Source organism: Gymnogyps californianus, chromosome 18 (genome assembly GCF_018139145.2).
Source record: "Gymnogyps californianus isolate 813 chromosome 18, ASM1813914v2, whole genome shotgun sequence".
Classification (NCBI taxonomy): domain Eukaryota; kingdom Metazoa; phylum Chordata; class Aves; order Accipitriformes; family Cathartidae; genus Gymnogyps; species Gymnogyps californianus.
Genome location: NC_059488.1, coordinates 33,232 through 54,256, shown reverse-complemented (window position 1 = coordinate 54,256; position 21,025 = coordinate 33,232). Strand labels below are relative to the sequence as shown.

General features: G+C 41.7%; 1 protein-coding gene across 1 annotated transcript; it reads left to right on the top strand.

The window, feature by feature from the left end:
• Positions 1 to 247: 247 nt before the first annotated feature.
• Positions 248 to 17,371, top strand: LOC127023643 (ankyrin repeat and MYND domain-containing protein 1-like). The gene is made up of 13 exons (XM_050907869.1): positions 248 to 293; positions 1,100 to 1,264; positions 2,718 to 2,776; positions 3,939 to 4,110; positions 4,591 to 4,731; positions 7,059 to 7,229; positions 7,926 to 8,033; positions 9,817 to 9,948; positions 10,800 to 10,913; positions 12,599 to 12,764; positions 13,660 to 13,726; positions 15,121 to 15,275; positions 16,983 to 17,371. The coding sequence occupies exons 2-13, from the start codon at positions 1,190 to 1,192 to the stop codon at positions 17,147 to 17,149; spliced, it is 1,527 nt and encodes a 508-aa protein (XP_050763826.1). The 5' UTR covers positions 248 to 293; positions 1,100 to 1,189; the 3' UTR covers positions 17,150 to 17,371.
• The last annotated feature ends 3,654 nt before the right edge of the window (positions 17,372 to 21,025 follow it).

Below are 21,025 nucleotides of genomic sequence, written 5' to 3'. Positions count from 1 at the left end.
ATGTGTTTTTTCTTTAATTGCTGTAGTGGTCTAAGAGTACCTAGCTTCTGTGCTGTATTTTTTTCTCCTTTTCTAGGCGCTGTCAAGTGGAGTTCACTTCAGATGTCAACCTCATTCTCAGTGGAGCCCGCAGTACTTACGGGCCTCCAGGCCCCAGGGAACTTGCCTCAGAGCAGCTAATTCAGAAGGCAGCAAGAGGAGACTATGATGGGGTCTATGCGATTCTGAGGAATGGGCTTGCTCATCCAGACATAGCTGACAAACATGGATACACAGCACTTGCTGCTGCTGCTGTAAGACTCTAAGCATTACTCTTTACCACATGATGAGAAAATTCCTAGTATAGTAGATTGATTAAATTTTTCTCTTTCATTACATAGAATGTTCAGTAAACAGGAAAAACAAAAAAGCGGTGTGGCATGAGTAGTGTCTGTAATGACTGGTATCATGCCAAACCCCACAGTAAATAAATAACCTAAAAGAAGCCCTTCAGTAAATATTAGAGATGATTTCAAATGTCAGCTTTGATTTCAGGTTATGATTATGCAGTGGACTACATCTATGTTCTTGGATGTGACTGTGCCCTTATTATTTTTTCTCCTAGTTGAAATCGGATTCAGACAGTTGTTTTGTTTTTGCTGAAAAGTGGTGGTGGCTAGAAACCATGCATGCACAACTTCAGTTTCTGTAGGAGGGGGATGAAATCCTGCCCGCCCCCCCCCCCCCCCCCCCGCCTTTTTCTTCATGCCCTTTTCAGCTACCTCAATACTTGGCATTCATTGTAAATGGCTAGCAAAATCTAGATAATAATTTAGAACATTGTATTTCTCCTGTAGCCATCTCAGTCACTTTTAGTCTCTTTCTGTGCATGAATCCTCACTGAATTCCTGTGAAATCCAGTAGTTAGCTGAAAAATGCATGTTCTGAACCCTGTAAGACATGGTTCAGTATTGTGTTTCTATTTTGTGGGAAATACAAATTTGAATTAGCTGAACAGCGTAGAGCATCACTACTTTAAAACTGTGTTGTTAATTCTTTCCATGTCAAAAGCTAGAAGTGTATACGTATATGTGCAAGTGTGGATGTTTCCCCTCTACAGGTTCATTCCCACAATGATGTTGTCAATCTTCTTCTTGATAGTGGAGCTGATGTGAATAAGTGTAGTGATGAAGGATTATCTGCTCTCTCCATGTGCTTTATTCTCTTTTATCCAGAAGAATCTTTTAAGGGTAATATTGCTGAGAGAAGCTTGCACAGTTACAAGGTTTGTTCACTTCTAATCTAAAATGGCAGAATCATAATGTATTATTTCCTCAAGCTGTAAGCTTGCTTTTTAAATTTACAGTGTATACTCCCTAGGAAAAAGTCAGAACTTTTATGCGTTTTGCACTCTGAGGATGCAGAATAATTTCTACTCTCACTGCTAACTCCTAACTCAAAGGACCAAGCTCCAGTGCAGTTACAAGCTTACTCTGCAATTGAAATAAGGCGCTGTATCGAGAGCAGAGATGTGAGGCCATGTTGGCTAGGTGTTTAACACAATGAAGATGCAGTGGGGCAGTTGGGGGGAATTACAAAAGCATAAGTAGAACAATAGGACGTAGGTGATTCTCCTGGTACTACATAATCCTGCTGGCATCATGGAGGTGGCTAGTAAAAAGCAATTGTACTGTCAGAAGTCTGCTGATCCCTGGCGAGTGCTCACAAAGGAAGAGTCATATCCCTGGCCTTCCTCCTGCCACAAAGAGAAACACCTGCTCTGGACTTCCTATGTAGGAACACGATATACATTTTGTAAGAGTGTAAACCTGGGAATGGGAAAGAAAATGAAAGCAAGGGTGTCAGGAATCACCCACCATGATGAGAAGACAGATAAAAAAGGGGTCTGGGCAGGAACTGTGTGGTCTTTGAAATGTTTCAGTGGAGTCTAGAAATGGAAGGGTGCTGCTGAGACTTTCACATGAGGCTAGACAGGTAGTGGCCCATGCCTTGAGGAAACTTGTTGGAAATTAAGTACCAAATAATCCTTGGTTGCTCTGAAGTTGCTGTTCCAGTTCCAAGAGTATGTTCAAGTGGTGGCCCGTTGCTAAAGTTGCAAGACTTCTATGGGAAGGGGAGAAGGGAAGTGAGAAATAGCAGCTGCTCAAAACTGCACAGAAAATCAATGTGGAGCTATTACCTCTCATTTTGGAGGTAATACGAGGTAATTAGGAATAGAGAGGCAATCTTTCTATGTTGGTTTGTGTCTGTCACAGTCTCTGAGATTCCGCAAGGTAAATGTACATTGCTTTCACTTTTCCTCTGAGTTGAATATGCATCCAGATTTGGAAATATCAGCCTTGTAGATCCCATTTCCAGATTTTCATGCAAGCTAATGCAGGTTGAAAATCTGTAAGTGTCTTGTTTTATTTCACCATTTTTTTTTCTTTTAAGCTAGATGATGTATACTGGAAGAAACTTTTAACTCTTCTGAACATGTTTTAGACATCATGGAAATTGAACAAGAAAAATATTCCGTTTTTTTAAGAGATTTAAAAAACCCAAACCAAAACTTACAAATGATTTCTAAATGATTTCCCTAACAGTTGTTAACAAAATTCCATTATCATTATGTGCTGTACTGTGTTACTGCTCTGATGTGTTAATATGCTGAGTCATGCCTTGGAAGAAGATTTTTTTCATTTTTATAACCTCTTTCTTTTTTTAAAATCTTTAAGTGGAGTGAACAATCAGAATCCTCAGAAACACTCAATGTGGCTGAAGACATAATCTCAGAGTAAGTCTCATGCACTATAAATGGGAGACCAACTCTCATAAACCCTTTTGTATAAAGAAAGTAACAGTATTTCACATATTTCACCGAAGTGTGCATCCATTGCAGGGAAAGATATTTTTTGTTTGTTTAATTGGGAAAATCTTGTTTTCATGCCAGTAGAAGCCACTCATTGTTTATACACTCTAATGTGACTCATGGCAGCAGTGGGCAAAGATTGCAGTTGAAAAGTGTAGTTGTATTTTGCCTTTGTGGATCTTTGAAAGGGCCACATTTTGCTTTTTGCTTTGCTTACAGAGCAGTCACCAAAGATGATGAAATTTTTGTGTTGGGTTTTATGGAGGTGTAGGTCATTTTGATATCTTAAAACTCCCAAACTGAAAATTCCTGGTTGGCCTTCTGGCCTTCATCCTTTACATAAGATCCATTGAATGTGGGGCTTGTGGGTAAAGCTGAGTTAATATCATGCCTGAAAAGATGAGTCTCCGCTGAGAACACTTTGTGATGGAGTTTCTGGGTGATTTCCAAGTGCTGTTTGCCCTTTTTTCTTTTCTTTTTTTTTTGGTGGTGTCAGATTTTTTTGGGGTGTGTGTGCGGATAGTTTGCCTCCATGGAAATGCAGATGGCACCTGGAATATACTGTCCTAGTCTAGCATAGCTCCTCTTACAGCTTTTGTTTAAGGGAAATACTGTACCTTTGTTTTCTTGGGATAGATGAATGAGGTATGATTGAGAAAAGAACCTTCCAAGGAGTCTTCGATGGCAGGAAGAAAGAGTCTGTTTCTTCCATTAAACAAGTCTAAGACTTAATGTTTACAAGTCACACATGAGTGACTGGTGGAGATGCAGAGAACCTTGCCTAGCTTTGCCTGTCTGTTCCCATGCAAGGGCTTTTCATGACTACAGGGACTGCTTTTGCATGCCACTCCTTTAGTTTAGAGGCCTGAGATATACACTGGCAGTGCTGTCCTCTCTTCAGGTCATAATAATGTTGCTGGGGTGGTGTAGGGCAGTTGTGATGCGGCCCTAAAGACTGCCATGCCTTCCCTCTGCTAAGTGACAGTTTTCATGTCTGTTACCCGGGAGTCATTTTAGTCCACTAGCTTTTAGAGTTTTCTTGGAAAGTGCTAATATGTTATTCTGGTATTTTCCATGTCAATTCTAGACGACAGAAGAGATGGGAAACAATCCAACTGCTGCTTCGTCGAGGTGCAGATCCCAATGCATCGTGGGTCCCACCACACATTCTGTTCTTTGCTGTTAAAGCCGCAGATGCAGAAGCAGTGAAACTCCTCTTGGAAAGGGGAGCCAGGACTGATGTGCGGCTTCCATCCAAGGTTTTACTGGATTATAATTCATAATGTGGGATTCTAGATGTGTACTGCAGCTTCAGTGCCCTACTGTAAAATATCGTGCATGTCAGAATCAGCTTTAGAATGGCCAGAAAGCTGTTTAAAGTGATTATCCTGTTCAAAGAATTTTTTTTTTTTAATAGAACTCAAAGCTCCTTACTCTCCAAGTATTTTTTTTCTCATTATGTTTCCCGGTTGCCAAGCTTGTGAGGGGCTGGGGAATACTTGTGAAGCTGCTCCTCAAGTTGGTAATAGCTGTTGTAATATTTAGTAGGCTTGGTGTCTGGGAGCTTTAGTGTTCCAGTGTTTAGTCCTGTAACTCTACGCTCTAGGTTTATGGTGGCTGTTTGTGAGACACAGCATGTGGGTGAAGTGAGCTTGGATTATTCTTTGAAAAAATATTTAGTGCTGTTTAAGTGCTGCTTGTGATAGACAAGAGTCTTAATGCTATATTTGTGTTTTCAGTTAGGGGGGTTAACTCCTCTCCACATAGCTGCCTCAATTCCAGGGGAGGAAGGGGTCCAGATAACACAATACCTCCTACATTCTGCCCCAGATCTTAATGCAAGGGCAGAAGATGGAAATGAGATATATGGTCCAGACAAGGTATGTTGCTTTTTGAGCTCATCTTCTTTCAGCTGTTGAAATTCAGATTGCACAGGACCTAAGCAGGGAGTTGAGATTCCTGCCTGCTTGATTTCACAGTGAAATCTTTGCATTCCACTGAAAGAACCTTCAAAAAAAAAAAAAAAAGAAAAAAACACTTGAGGTCTATAGTATTGGGTTGCAGTAAACATATCCTTCTGGTTTTGGTGCCCCAGAACATTTTGCTGTCATCCCCTATACAAGGCAGAGTTTAGAAGTCTCTTGTGTGTAGTCCAGTGCAAATGCCTGAAGATATGACTGCAGAAACAGATATGTCTGTGATGGGACTTGCTTATTTCATCTCCATGGAGCTGGCCTAATACTTCTTTTCTTTCCTTATTTCTCTTTTCCTTGAACCCAGACTGTGTCTGCTAGATTCCTGCAGCATGTGCTGTACCTCCAGATTGCAGAAGGTCAGCCTAGCAGTAGACTTTTTTGGTTGTATAGCACTTTTTAGTTAGAGTTGCCATTTTTGATGGTAATTCTCTACTGCTGATGGAGCTATACCAGCAGTACGTGCTTTTTCTGGCATTTGTTACCTGAGAATTTACTTTAAGTTGTAGTAACGAAATCATGTAGTCACAGAACAGTTGGAAGATTGTAAGGGACCTCTGAAGATTGTGTAGTACAATACCCCTGCTCAAAGCAGGATCAATTATAGCAGGTTGCTCAGGATCTAGTCCAATTGGGTTTTGAGTATCTCCAAGGGTGGAGACTCCACAGCTTCTCTGGGCAACCTGTTCCCCTGGCAATGCTTTTCCTAATGCAGCCCAGGACGCTGTTGACCTTCTTTGCTGCAGGAGTGCACTGCTGGCTCATGTTCAACTTGTCCACTAAGACCTCCAGGTCCTGTTCTAGAAGGTTTTTTCCATCTGGTCAGCCCCCAGCATGTACTGGTGCCTGGAGTTATTCCTCTCCAGGTGCAGGGGAGGAATACAGCAATTTCCTTTTGTTGAATTTAATAAGATTCCTCTCTGCCCAATTCTCCAGCCTGTCCAGGTCCCTCTGAAAAGCAGCACAACTGTGTGGTGCATTAAACCACTCTTTCCAGTTTTATATCACCTGTGTACTTGCTGAGGGTGCACTCTGCCCCAGCATTGAGGTCATTAATGAAGACGTTAAATAGTATTGGCCCCAATATCTGCCCCTGGGGTATAGCACAGCAGGACTTCGTGCTGCTGATCACAGCCCATGATCCACCTCACTGTCCAATTGTCTAGTCCATACTTCTTCAGCTTGTCTATGGGGATGTTATGGGAGACAGTGTTGAAAGCCTTGCTAAAGTCAAGGTAAACAACATTCACTGCTTTCCCATCTTTCACCAAGCCGGTCATCTTATTGTAGAAGGCTATCATGTTTGTCAGGAATGATTTCTCCTTTGCAAATACATGCTGACTGCTTCCAGTCACCTTCTTATCTGTAGTATGTCTGGCGATGGCTTCTCAGAAGACTTTTTCCATCAGTTTCTCATAGGCCGAGGTGAGGCTGACCAGCTTGTAGTTTCCTGGTTCTTCCTTCCATTTTGCCAGAAATGCAAAGAAATTCCTCAGAAACCTCCCCTGCTTGCCATGACCATTCAGAGGTAACCAGAGTGGCCTTGCAATGACATTGGCCAGCTCCCTGGCATACCATCAGGTCCCAATCACTTAAAAAAGGAGTTGGCTTATGTAACTAGACTGATAAAGTTTATCTTGTCCTGACAAGGACTAAGGTGAATGTCTGCAGGACAGGGATATTTAGAGCTTTGTCAGTTTGTATTTTAGTACTTTGTCCTTAAGTGGTAAACAGGAGAACTTAATACCTATTTGTCAACAGTACTTAGTTACAGAATGCCCAGATGCAGTGTAGGCAAGATTGACTTTCTCAAATACCACTTTTGTTTTTTATATTGATCTGGTGACCCTATATTCATAGACCTTAAATGAATGACATGTGAATGAGCTTGACTCAAGGCAGGCGCTTTGTGCCTGAAAGCTTGCTTCTTCCCTCCCCCTCCCTACACTGTGTTGTTTGGCCCAGTAAAAGTTATTAACATCTATCTCTCAAATTTGCCTTCCCTAGACTTCTCCAGTGGTTTTATTAAACTTCTTAGTGTGCAGTGTGAAAGCAGTCTAGCAGATGAGACCTGAATGTAGAGAAGAAAGTAGGAAAAGGGTGGCTGTTGTTTTTGTGGGGCTGAACAAGTCTTGTCCATGATTGAGATCCAGACCAATGCATGACCAGGCAGGTTTATTTTCTGTTAACTTGTCTTTAAGCTATGTTGCAAATGTGCACATCATTTCATTTAGATTCCTCAGCCTCAAGCCAGAGAAGCCAACTTGACAGGTGGTGTCACTTTGCAGCTGAAAAATGAAGCAGGACCACCACAAGAGTACTTTTCCTCCTATAGTGGTCCTGTCCCTGAAGATGGTGGAAGGAGTGCATTGCATATTGCATGCGAAAGAGAAGATAACAGTGAGGTAAGATCATAGCATCAGAGGCTCTGCTCATAGGGAGTAGTTCTAAGCTAATCTCAAATGACGTAACTTGGCAGTGAAGACATTTCATCCCTCTGTAAGGAGCTGATTGATTACCAGGAATAAACTCTATTTGAATTATTAGTGTTGTACTGATTAAAAATCTATTAGCACTTGAGGAAGAAACAGTTCTTAAATCTTTGGACTTCTGTTTGACAAGAGAAACTCCCTTACTTGAGTTTCCATTCGTTAATTGGCCATTAACTTAATCATCCACAAGGCCAATTTGAAGTTGGACAGTCTTAGTTTTGGCATGCACTAACCTCTGTGCATTTGATTTTGTACTACAGTAACATTCTTCTAGCAGATTTGGGATGCATACAGTTGGAGAAAGGTATTTGAGAGAGGAGACCTACTTCTTCAGAAGCAAACCTACACGTTCCTTCTGGTGGCAGGATTAATGAGATTTGATGATCTAGCTGTGAAGAGGTTTCATATGTAACACCACTATGCTGGGGTTGTCAGTCATGAGAAAGTGAATGTATATTTTTACTATAACATCATAGTATAGGTGAAAGGTTTGAATGTGTTTTATGCTGCTCATTTTATTAATTATACTATTATTATTAAATTTAATATTAAAAAGTTAACTTTATTATGATCTAATTCTACCTTTTTCCACCACATTTGCCTACAAAGCATGCCAGAGATGTTGTCCGCCTCCTTTTAATGCATCAGGCAAATCCAAACACATTGTGGAGTGGCCATTCACCACTTTCCTTAGCAATTGCCAGTGGGAATGACTTGGTGAGCATCTTTAAGTTCCTTCATTTTTTTGGACGTACTTCTCCATTCATGTCTGCCTTCTCTGATGACAGCCAAACTACATAATGAGTGGTGCTTGCAATCATACATTTTCAGTGAAAATAATAAAATTTTTACTTTTCTTTCAAACCTATAAATCTTTCATGAACCGAACTAGAGGAGTCCTAAAGGACTATAGTATGAGGTAGCCAGAAATATTTGGGTAGGACTCAGAAGGGACTAGCATTTGGACAACTGTGTTCATTTTGTGACTCACAAGAACATTCAGTTCTCTTACAGGCTGCCTCCCTGCCCGGAGCAACCCAACCAAACCCCAAAACACTTGCTTCTGGGTATAAGAGAAAAGAAGTATGCTGTTCTATGAAAAGATTAATGATCAGTCTCAGGATTTGGTTGTAATGAGGCTTATAGTTCACACAGTAGAATTCAGTGTGTGAAGTTAGCACCTGTCTTCCCGGGCAGGGAATGGACTCCCTTCTGCCCACACTGGGCCCATAAGAGCAGGTCCACAGCAGCCAGCATGGTGCAAGAGAAGATACGCAGCCAAAGCGGTTGATGAAGCAGATGTGTCTGCAGTGCTCTACCTCTCTTCGAATAGAGCTCGGTGTGTCCAGGCTCCTGGCTCATCTTCTTCGTGGAAAGCCAGGCAGGAGAATGATGGGGTGAGAGTGGCACCCTGGCTCCCCACAGAGCTCAGCTGTTGTGCAGCCAGCGCACAAGGCCATGGCAAGAACACTTGTAAGGGGGCAAGTGTGACTGACTGTAGCTTAGCAGTTCAGATAAGCTGAAAGGGGCAGGGTTGGAGTGTGATTTCTGCTTCCATGTTTACTTTTCTCCAGTAGAAAAGCACACAAATAATCCAGAGAAGCATTGGCTTGGAAACACAGCCATGAGCAAAGCTAGGGGGAAAGCCCTTTCAGTATTTTTGGTGAAATCAACATTCTACCTTTTGTTCTGTAACTACAAAACTTATACTTTACATAGGATAAATGGTAGAACATAATAGAAAATATCTGTTGTGTGTTGTTATTCTTTAACTACATTCCTTTCACTGGAAGGGTATCACATATCTACAAAAATAAAACTGAATGGAATATAATATGGAGCTAGAGTGTGGACTATGGAAGGGGTTATAATAGAAGTGGCTACAACTGCATACAACATAAAATAGATTCTGTATCAAGTGTTTGAACCTGAACCTTTTTCCTTACACTGTCTTCATAATTTTTAAGACAGCTTAGGTATTTTTCTGGGCAAAAGTGTTTTCTTGCAACACAAAAATTTAAATTTCATGATTTTGAGTGAAAGAGAAAGTCCCATATCCAACAACTTCTGCTGCTTGTCCCACCTTCTCAGAGGCTAATGTCTGATGAAGTAATGATCTAATAGGCTGTAAGCGATCAATCTATCTAATCCTTATCTTTGTGTAAAGCATTTTTTAAAAAAAATACACATTATGAATCAAACCTGGTGATTTTTAAAGCTACCCTCTCATGTCTTTGATACTGTTGTTTGGCAAAGTATTTCATGATGACATTATGATTCACACTAAAAGAAGTGAAAACTACTGTCCGGTGGACTAAATTTTTGTGTGCTACTGAAGCTGTGACAAATACTAGCAGATACTCCAAGTGTGCTGTGGTAATTACTATAAAGCTTTAAGGTCTTGACTGATCTGGCTAGGGTCGCACTTTCCTGCTGTAGAACTGTAAATAATGGCTTCTCCAGTCACTAATTTGTCACATTTGCATGTGCACATTTGCAGGCAGTGGCTGAACTCCTCAAACATGGGGCTGACCCAAATCTGCCATTAAGTGGAGCAGTAAGAAGTGCCCTCTGTGCAGCTGTCAGTACGGCATATGAACAGCAGAGAACAACAGCACAGAGGATAGCTTTGGTGAGATAACAGCTGGGTGTTTGTTGTTTTTTTTAACTTCAGAAAAAGTGATTTTTGTCAGGTGCATTAAGTCTTCTTTAATGGGTAAGCTGATTTTTTTTTTTCCGGAACAATTAATTTGTGTCTATTCCTAATGCTGTTTGTTTCTGTCCTGAGGAACAGAGGTTTTGTATGGAAATTCATTGTCATGTTTGAGTAAAGAGAATGATAACCTCCTTGTGTAGGACAGGAAAAACTACATTAAAATCAAATGGGATGGTTGTAGTGCCCACAGCCCATCAGATCTGACTGTTACCTTGTTTATAAACACAACAAGCATCCACATGAAGAGAGATGCGTTGTGTTTGGTTGTTGTTGTAAAGTGGTCAATACCACTTGTGATGAGTGCACTTTCTCATCTGTGATGAGGTCAAGGGCAGCGTTTGGCCTTGTGAAAACTGGAGTTTTTCTCCTCATCCCAGGGAGCCCAGGGCTGATCTCATTCAGAGTGGAGGTGAAGAAGGCTGCAGCTGAGGGGTCTGGGAGCGGAGGCAGTTTCCCCAGCTGGGTTCTGTTCTGCCCCCTCCCTCACTAGTTGTCACTGCTTCATTTGTTGCTGCAAGATTGTGAGATATCCAGAAACAACTAGCAACTGCTTGCAAGAAGGTTTTACTTACAAAACACATTTAGATTTGACAATTCATCATCAGCTCTAAAGGGGCAGAAGAAGTGCATGGTTCGGTGCACAAAATAGTCTCACAAATAGAGGTTAAGCTCTGATGCTCAGTCCTGTCTCTTTAGCTGTGGTGTGAATGCAATTTTTTGGGAAGGTTTTCTTTTTGCTTGGATGTGTAATGATTTGCTTTCTTCAGGTTGATAAGCTGCTTGAAGCTGGCGCAGATATCCTTGCACCAGTTACTATTAGGGAAGGACAGAGAAAAGCTGTGGGAACAGCTGTTGACTATGCCTATTATAAATATTATCAGGTATGACTTCAGTTCCCATATCTGAAAGTACTGTGCATTTGCATCCATTCAAATACATGGCCTGTTGTGTCCTTATGAATTGTCTAGGGCCTTCTTCAGAAACTTTCATGGAAATTTACTTTTCCCCTTCATTTGTTGTGAGACTTAGTTCAACACCAAATGAAACATTAATCACTTGAAGTCTGAATACCTCTGAGAGTTTTGCCTGTGAAGGGAATCCTTGCTGTCACATATTGTAGTAAGATTCCATTCATAATCGAATTGGAAAGAGTTAATTGTAATCTTAAACCCAGGTATTAAAACCAAAAGCAATATGTGTTTCTGTGAGGCTACAATGAAATCAGGAAAAGTTATTATGGGTTATATATATGGTAATTTTAGATGTGTTGTAAGCTATGATAGGACATTATTGATCAAACTTTAAAATAACGGATTTCCTAAATAAAATACATATTTAAATAAAACATACATTAAAAGATGTATTATGTATTATATGTTATAAATGTTATACATGTTATAAATGTTACATTTGTTATAAGTATATAAAATAACTAAAATATATATTTACTAAAAGAAGAAATGGATTTACTAAAGTCGTCCTTAATCATTTATTAATCCCTTATAAAAAGAATCTTACTGTGAAGTATAACTAATAAATTTCTGCCTGATGCTTTTTTTTCTGGATATATTTGTTTAAAAAGCTTTTAAAAGGCCTGGGATTCTGTGACAGTTCTAATTAGAACTAATATAAGATTTTTTTTAAATGGCTTTCTTAATAACAAGAAAACTTTAATGATAAGCAGATTGCTTACATAAACAGTAGTTGTTCTGAAAACAACAAAAGTAACGGTGCACCTCATTCACGGAGCAGCTTGCTTAGAGCTAACGAGGGTTTTTGCATCCCACACCAATGTTCTATGTAGACATTGTTGTGATTTCTCTGGAGTCCTCAGCACAGGAAAGACATGGACCTGTTGGAGTGGGTCCAGAGGAGGCCACAAACATGATCAGAGGGCTGGAACACCTCCCCTATGAGGAAAGGCTGTGAGAGAGTTGGGGTTGTTCAGCCTGGAGAAGAGAAGGCTCCGGGGAGACCTTATAGCGGCCTTTCAGTACTTAAAGGGGGCTTATAAAAAAGATGGGGACAGACTTTTTAGTAGGGCCTGTAGCGATAGGACAAGGAGTGATGGTTTTAAACTAAAAGAGGGGAGATTCAGACTAGATATAAGGAAGAAATTTTTTACAATGAGGGTGGTGAAACACTGGCACAGGTTGCTCAGAGAGGTGGTAGATGCCCCATCCCTGGAAACATTCAAGATCAGGCTGGACGGGGCTCTGAGCAACCTGATCTAGTTGAAGATGTCCTGGCTCATTGCAGGGGGGTTTGGACTAGATGACCTTTATAGGTCCCTTCCGACCCAAACTATTCTATGATTCTATGGTTCCCCCTTGAAGAAACATTTGAAATTGTTTTAGTTAACTTGTTGAGCACTCACCAAACTGATAATTGGAACAGCTAGAACGTGTAACCTGGACATGTCCTGTGCCCCATATCACAGACTGAGCTCCAAGCCAGGATCCAGCAGGGGTGATGCTGTGCTTTTGGAATGGGTTGGCTTTAAGTCTGAAACATTTGTGTGTCAATGTTCCCATACATTAGTGGATTAACTCATGGTATGTTGCAGGATAGGAGAATTGCTCACACACCATACCACATACTGTCAGCATCTGAGCAGGAAGTTTTTCAAATGCGCCGATCACTGCTGGAACACATTACAGCGAAGCTCCGTGAGCATGTCATCCTGAAAGAGGAAGAGTGGGATCAAGAAGAGCTGAGAAGATCTAAGAAATGTTAGTTCAAGCCTAAGAGTAGTTCAAGATTAAGGGTAGCATCACCTGGTGCGAAGGGGAATTTATTGTTATAATTCCAGTGTTACTGTCTGAAAAGGTAACTCCTAATAAAAACTGCTCCTCCATATTTGGTAAGGAGATGTAGGGGTTCTACAAACATTAAAGAGAATGAACAAGGCATTGTGAAGAAAATCTGAATATGAGTTTAGTGCCGGTCAGCTGCTACCTGGTAAATCTCTGTACAAGGTCTATTACCACGTGTTAAGGAGTGATTGAGGGAGCTTGCTTCTCTTTCATGGGAGAACCTTGGAATTGCTTTGCATTTAGTCCAGGGAACAGGATGCATGCAATGGTGACTGTGGCCATCTAGCATATTTTCATTTCTTATGGCAACCTACTCTCAGGTCCTTTCCTAAGATTCCCATTGTATCAATGCTGTTCCGCTACTAGAGTAGCAACAATGAATATATAAATTAAGATGATTTGCATTACATCCTCGGTAGTGCTCAAATGTGTGGTGAAATCAGGCGTAGAATCTAGGTCTCTGAATACCAGTCTTTGGGGCAGAAGATGTATCACACTTGGGAAGTGGACTCTGAATATAAGATTGTTACCTTTGCAGTTCAGCATAACCTGTGACTCTGTGGTTTGTCACAAGCAGGAAGTAAATTATCTGTGTGGTTTCTTCCTCTTGGCTGTGACATAGAACTTGGCTCCTTTTTTCTTGGCTTCTGAAGCTTGTTGATGGAAGATGCATTTTATTATCTATCTTCAAATTTTATACAGTAGACGGAGCCAAGCAGACTTTTAATGAAGGTGGATCTTGTGACTAGTGTTCTAATTCTCAAGTCAGAATACTGATTTTTTTTCCCCCGTGCCCCTTTTGTTGGTGTAGTGGGTTCAGCCGTTCATACACGTGTTTCAAAGAAGAAAGGAGGGAGCCATCATGTGGAAGAAGTGAGGTAGGGCAGAGATACTGCGCTCAAGTATTGACTGTTCTTAGTCAAAAATACTATATCTTGTTTTTTTTCCTCACCAAAACTATTGTCACCCTGCCATTTTTCTCCTTTCCAGTTTTCCTTTCTAGTCTATCCAGACTTATCAGCTGCAGTTTAGCTTCTTTCTCTGCTCTGATCACATCACTCCTTTTCAGCTTCAGACTTTTACCATGAGAGTCTGCATAATATTCAGTCTTCTTGTGGGAAGCAGTGTGTCCTTGTGTTTTAAACCAATTAATGACATCAGTATCTTAGAGTAGCATGCAAATGCTAAGAAATAGGCCCATACAAATTTACATTTCTCCAGAAATTGCAGGAATGACTTGTACGATTTGAATGTTATTCTTGGAACTGTGTATTAACAAAAGTTTGAATAATAATAGAAATACTTGCCTCAAGGATACTGAATTCTGTCATCAGTTTCTCCTACTGCAGGGATTTCACAGGCTTCTGAACTTTGGCTCAGTATTTGAATGAAGAGGAGATAACATAGGTGTCAGGAACTGGGGCACTTTTGAAGACAGAAATTTTGAGGTAGCATTTTTGTTGAACCCAGATGGATCAATAATAGCATAACATGCAGAAATAGCCAGAAGAACATAAAGTGAACTAAAATAAAATCCGGAAGGTTAAAGTAGCACACAAAGATTTTACAAAGAGATCTCAGCGATGACTTGCAGGGACAGATGAAACCTCAGTGAAACTTGCTAGCTATTGGAAAAGGATTCTTAAATGCTTTAAAAAGGATCTAAATACATAGCCTGGCTTGCACTTAGATCTAACATTCTGCTTCCCAGTCCCACTGAAAGCCTTAGCCCAAGCACCCTTTGTTTTATCTTCCAACTTTGGAATAACGGTTGTGGTGCAGTGGCCTGTGAGTATCCCTGTTTGTCTCTGCAGTATTCCAGTGGGTTCTGTGAGGGTTTTTTTAAGTTTGCCAGCTTGGCTTTGTTGTCTCTGGCCATACATAATCTGGTCTGCCTGCCAGTTTGAAAACGGACATCTCCAGACTCAGTGTCATGAGTACACTAAAGCACACATTGTGCTAGTGTATGGCAGGATGTGGATGTTGGTTTGGTAAGGGCTTGGGCGTGTTTCTCACTAGGACACTTGGCTTTTCTGGAGGCTGTTTCTGGGGGCTGGCTTTGCAGCTGGTATGTAGTCTGTTCCCCACAGACTCCTGTGATAAGCTACGCAGTCTCCTGTTTCTTTATTGCTCAACATTATTGTTGAACATTATTTCTATATTGTAGCCATTTTGATTTAGTTTTACTGTGATCTGCAAACATGCTGTCAGCTTGAGGAAAACCCTAAACAAACAATAATGTGCTTTCATTTTACAACTACCTTTGTTTTAGACTACCATTCTTTAAGTACTGCTATCAGTGTGGACGATCAGTTGGTGTTCAGCTATCACCTTGCATGCGTTGTCATGAAGTCTTCACTTGCAGTGAGACTTGCAGAAGGAAATCCTGGAATGAGCGGCATAGGCAGGAGTGCTTGGGATTGCTAGGTAAGTCTGATTGTCGTTACTATATGAGCACAGTGGTTTGTGCATGTGTACTGACTTGGGTATTTCTTCCTTGTATTGGACCAGTAAAATGTGTTTTACGAAGGAATTTAAATAAAAAGGTTCAGTTCATTCACTTGAATAGCTGTGTTTTTTGTAAACCCACCAGCTGTGAGAGCTGCTACTGTGTCATTACTCTCAGTTTCAAGAGAGAAGAATCTTTAAGGTCAGTGCAGAACAAAGGAAATACTCTCTCTAAGACTAAGGTTAGCTACTGTGGACATCAGTAGACAACTTTCCAGGCTGAAGGACCACAATAGGTCTAGTAAGCCAGGCAGAGTGGAGCTTTCTGTACAAACTCTACATATTAATCACCTCTATCTGTATATTAGAAGAGAAATCAATGAGATTTCTGACTTTTATGCATGGAATTGTTGATACCACACTACTGTGGTTCTTGGAAACCACACTTGTGCTGATAAAAATGAGGCGACATTACACACACCACATGCTACATAGCAGTAGAAGACTAGCATGGTAGAAATTGTACTATATTAATTATATCAGATGCTCATATAGATTGAATGAGAAATCTGTCAAATGTGAAGATGGATACAGAACTGCAGTATTACAGAAGTTCTGTGATTGATCTATCTTTTAGTGGCTGCCTGGGATGGGGCTTTTAAATTTGGATACGTTTAAAACCCTGTGTGTTGGGGATAGTGGGGTCTGTCCCACTGGAGATAAGTTATATCAAACATACATGCTTACCAGTATGGGCTCTGAATAGAATCAAACTATTATAGAATAGAATAGAATAGAATAGACATGAAACTACAAGGACAAATGGTGGGTAATATGGCCGCTGTACACTGGAGGACTTAAACATGAAAAAAATTACATTCATTTAGAAAACAGAATTTTACTACCTTGTCTTTAAAAATGTAATGTGTTAGGGATACCACTCGGTGATGCTAGGATGTTAACTAGTAATTATGTAAGTTACTGCTGCTTTTTGTAGTAATCCCTTTCCTGTATGGCAAATGCCAAATTTCATTCAATTCAGATTCAATGAATTCAATTCAGAACAAGTGTGAATGTCTTCCTGTAGACAGAATTTTTCTCAGCAATAAACTTCTTTTTAAGTAGTGTCTTCCTTTCTAGTTAATTTGGAGGTAGAAAGGTTTTTTGTTTGTTCCTTTGTTTTGTTTCTTTTTTCTCTCCCATGGTTGTCCTTAATTTAAAATGACCTGAATTCCCTAACTCAGACCAGTTTGAGCAATTCAGTCTGTTGCTCTGAGAGCCTCTGACGCCCTCCGCCCCGTTTCCCGATTCCTGTGCTTTTCACTGTCGGGCAATGTGATTGGCATTTATTTTTCACCTTCTGAGCAAAACTCTCAATGTTTAACTGAGTCCTGAAGTAACTAATAGTCAGTATTAACTACAAGATTAATACATTCTCAGATATGTTTACTAGAAGAAACAAATATCATTTGCACTCCCATATGTGGTCATTGTTTGCTAGGAAGTTTATAGGTGAGTAGGTAGCCACAGCTACCTGAGAGATGTGTCTGTTAATGTAACATTTGATAAACTATGCCAAAATAGGAACTTCCTCAAGTCTTGTACCTCAAGTTTATTGTTCCAGAGAAACCAAAGGTCACCTAAAGAAATATGGGTTGAGTATTTTTCTTTTTTTTTTCCCCCCAGAGAAGAGTACAGGTCAAGCAGCTTTGGATGCAAGCAGTGCAGGATGCAAAAAGAATGTCACTGGCAAAACGGGGGAAAATGGAAGAGAAGGAAAAGATGAAAGGAGAGGTGGAAGAAAGAGTAAAGTTGGGATTGGTGGAAGAGAGCATCACAGGAAGAATGACTGACTTGTTTCACGTCACTCCTACTATTGTGTGGACAAGTTTTAATAGCACTGTACTTTCTACCTTGTACTCCGCTTCTACTAAGGTTAAAAGCAATCTAATTTGACATGTTTTGAGAAACTAAAGCTGAAACATCTTTCTAAGATAACACATATGAGCTCAAGGACAATAATGCCATCGAAAACCAGTGTGTGGGGGTATATACAGGTTATGTATTTAAATAAATGTTTGCAATTAGAAATATAGTGAACTTCAGATTGGTTTTAATGGTCTAATGCTATATATATATATGTTTTAAAACCCAATATTGCCCATTATTAAACTTCATAAAAAATATTCCCTCCTGTGGGGAACAGAGGGCCCATTTGGCAACTGGACTTGCTCTCTAGGGAGGTTTGTTGCTTCATGGGGGGCTTAGATCTGGGATCCTGGGGAGAGGTTGCTGAGGGGTGAGGGTTAAGGTCAGGGAGGCCCAGGTGGTTTTCTCCTTGATCCTACTGCTGAAGTGGAAAGGCTTAAGGAGGAGTGGATGGATCTTGCGGTTCAGCACCTTGTTGTGCAGCTGTGTCACTGACAATTGTTTGACTTTAAAACCACAGGACCCTCTTTGGGGGTCAAGGACTGGTAGGGAGGGGTAGAATCCACCTGACAAAGTGGGGTAAAAAACCATCTTTGCTACCAGGCTGGCCAACCTGAGGAGACTAGGAATAAGATAGGAGGGAGATGATGATCCATATTCAAGTGAGGAAGTGGTGGACTGGTCTGGCAAGCAAAGGTGCAGAGTGATGTGGTTAAGAGTCCTCAAAATCAACAGAACAGAGCAGAATGGGGCCCACCAACAAATAAGGAAGTGCTAAGAGGACATCATGGGGGAAGCTCTCATCTTTTCTTGGGAAACCAGCATGACTGTGTTGCACCTTTCTGAAGTGCCTGTACACTAATGCACTCAGTATGAGGAGTAAACAGAAGGAATTAGAAGTTTTCATGCCATTAAAGGGCTACAATCTCATTGAGGTCAGAGAGATGTGGTGGGAAAGCTCATGGCAGGAGTGCTGCAATGGATGGATACAAACTCTTTAGGAAGGACAGGCTGGGAAGGTGATGAGCAGGAATTGCCCTTTATGTGAGAGCAGCTGGAATCCATGGAGCTCTGCCTTGGGGTGAACAATGAGCCAGTTGGGAGCTTATGGCTCAGGATTAGTGGGCAGACCAACATGGGTGATGTGAGGGGGGTGTCTGTACAGACTGCCTGATCAGGAAGAAGTAGATGAGGTCTTCCTCAAACAGCTGGAAGAAACCTCATGCTCCGAGGTCCTAGTCATCATGGAAGACTTTAACCACCCTGGCATCTTATAGAGGGACAATACAGCAGAGCACAAACAATCCAGGACATTTCTGGAGTACACTCATGACCGCTTCCTACCACAGGTGATTGAGGAGCCAATCAAGGGAGGTGCTCTGCTCAACCTGATGCTTACAAAGAAGGAAAATTGGTTAACTGGTTTGGTGACATCCATCTGGATGGTTGAGCTGACTGACTAGTCCAACTCCAAGAACCTTGGGTGGGTGATTATGAATGAAAACAGCAGAAATCTTACATTTGCCTCTTTCTATTATGGCTGCCAGTGATACTCCATCATCCTTAAAACGGAGAGAACTTGAGTGTAAATCATTAATGTACCTATTGATGTAATCTCCCTATGTTAGCGGTGTGTTTGTGTTCCCTAATATCCCATGGTGGTAGTTTGAGGCACCTTCAGTTCCTTTGTTTATCTCCCCGAGTCACGGGGAAAGAAGGCTGGCTGCAGGTGTCTGCAATGAAGCACTGAGGCAAGAGAGGAGGCTCCACAGTCCAGAGAAGGGAACCCAGAAGGCTGTGGAAAGCAATGGCCACATTTTGCTGTATGATGCTGTGTGAAGACTGTCATGTTACGGATTAAGGCGCCATCTCCAGAGTCAAATGTGCTGGGCTATTTGAGGTCAGAGCCTTTCCAAGTCTGGAGCGTCTTTATGAAGCTGGACTTTAGCTTCCAAGTGTGCCTGTATGGAGAAGCCATGTGGCTTCCTAGAAAGAACTCCACAGGAAAGCAAGCAGCAGTGTCCTTCTGTGCTGCTTTTAGGTCCCATGAGAAACTGATGTTCCTCTAGCTCCTCTCCTAGGGCACAGAATGGGCTGTGGGGAGGGACCCTTTCAATCCCCACATTGGGGGCCAAGGGACCCCATCTAGGAGGGGGTGATGCCAGGGTGACACAGGCTCCACCCAAGCAACTCAGCAGTGGTCAGAAACCTGCTTTGAACTCAGCTCCTGAGGAAGGCACAAGGAGAAGAAACCTCTCCCCCACTCCCCACAGTCCTTCCTGCACCACTGCAGCCCCCAGTCACCACTCCTCCCATCCCCAGCGCAAAGGGGGGACACACACTGCTCAGTGCAGATTTCACACCCTGCCAAGGAAAGATGCACAATAATTTATATTATTATACTATACTATTATGCATACAGCAGATAGAGCCACGAAAGCACATAGCATGACACACAGAGGAAGAAAGAACCATTCTTCAGGTGATATTTCAATTTCCAAGTACATACTTTTAGGCTGTTTTAAATTGTGACATTATGACCAGATCTAAATCCCTCAAGGAATATCCTAGGAATGGTACTGAGCCATCAAATGGCATCCCGTCTTGCTACCGTTGACAGTTGTTGGGCAAATACATGTGTGGGCATTGAGTGGTGGCTTGTGTCTTTCCAGATACTACCATGTGCTTGGGTTGCTCTGGGCAGGCATGTTCGTGTGACGCCATGCGTGGGCAATTTGTGACCTCCTAGCACCCAGAGAAAGGAATGCCCAAGGACTTTGTGTCAGTTGGTAAAAGAAAGCCTCCCTGCAGCTGCAGACAAGGCGCTCCCTGCCCTGAGGGCCATGCAGTTCAGGGCACAGGGCACTGGCGGGTGGAGCTGTAGATGTTTGTTGTTCCTAAGGTGACCGTTAGCAGCTGGCTCTAGATGTAGCTGGTAGGGATCTGGCACTACTAAGGCCAGTCTGGATGAGTCCCTAAGGAATCAGCAGTGGGGCAGAAGGGGCAGCTGACGTAGGTGGGATCTGACCAGGAGAGAGCAGCAGTTTGTGTATGACAAAGCCCTGGAATGACTGACACTGCAAGGGGGTACCTTGCTACATTCACATTCGAAAGATACTCTTTGCTACAAAATAATACAGTTTTAAAGTAAAATAAACATACACAGGCCTCATTTCATAAGGTGCTCATCAAGAATGTCTCCTTAGCAGCAGCTAAAAGGAAACGTCTCCAATTAGCCACCACTGCTGTGATGCCAGAACAACACAGAGCTCAGATGGTGTTCCACACTCCAACAAGGTCTGAGGAAGGCAGCGCTGAGTTGCTGAAGCCTGGATTAGGTAGAGAGCCTGGTAAACCTTCCAAGGACGCAAAGGTAATGGCAAAAATGAAGTTTCCTGCAGTTTTAAAGAGTTCCACAGTGGGTTATTAGAGTGGAAGTGGGGTTGAACACTACAGTAATTCCAATGGGACTGATTACTCAAAAAGCACTGATTACTGAAGGCACCGGTAATGTTACACAAAGAAAGCAACAGACAGGTTCTTTGCCAAACAACTGCCCAGAGTCAAATGCAAGAGGCCAAATAAAAATTCCCAGTCTCGTACCACAGTGATGCTCCCACAACCAGCCTGCCAGTGGAGGGAGTGTATGTATGTGTGTGGTACAACGTATTACACACAAAATCTTCCTGTGGGCAAAGAGCAAGCTCACCTTCTATATCGTGGTGGGTTGACCCGGCCTCAACCGTAATCCTCTGAGAATACTGAACTGTGGCTCAATAGGCACAGGCCAGGCCCCAGTA

Excerpts from the sequence above, each read along its gene's own strand:
- LOC127023643 (XM_050907869.1), top strand. The coding sequence starts at position 1,190 with ATGTGCTTTATTCTCTTTTATCCAGAAGAATCTTTTAAGGGTAATATT. Across the intron at positions 1,265-2,717 it reads GAAGCTTGCACAGTTACAAG|TGGAGTGAACAATCAGAATC; the intron begins GTTTGTTCACTT and ends AAAATCTTTAAG. Across the intron at positions 12,765-13,659 it reads GCTGAGAAGATCTAAGAAAT|TGGGTTCAGCCGTTCATACA; the intron begins GTTAGTTCAAGC and ends TTGTTGGTGTAG.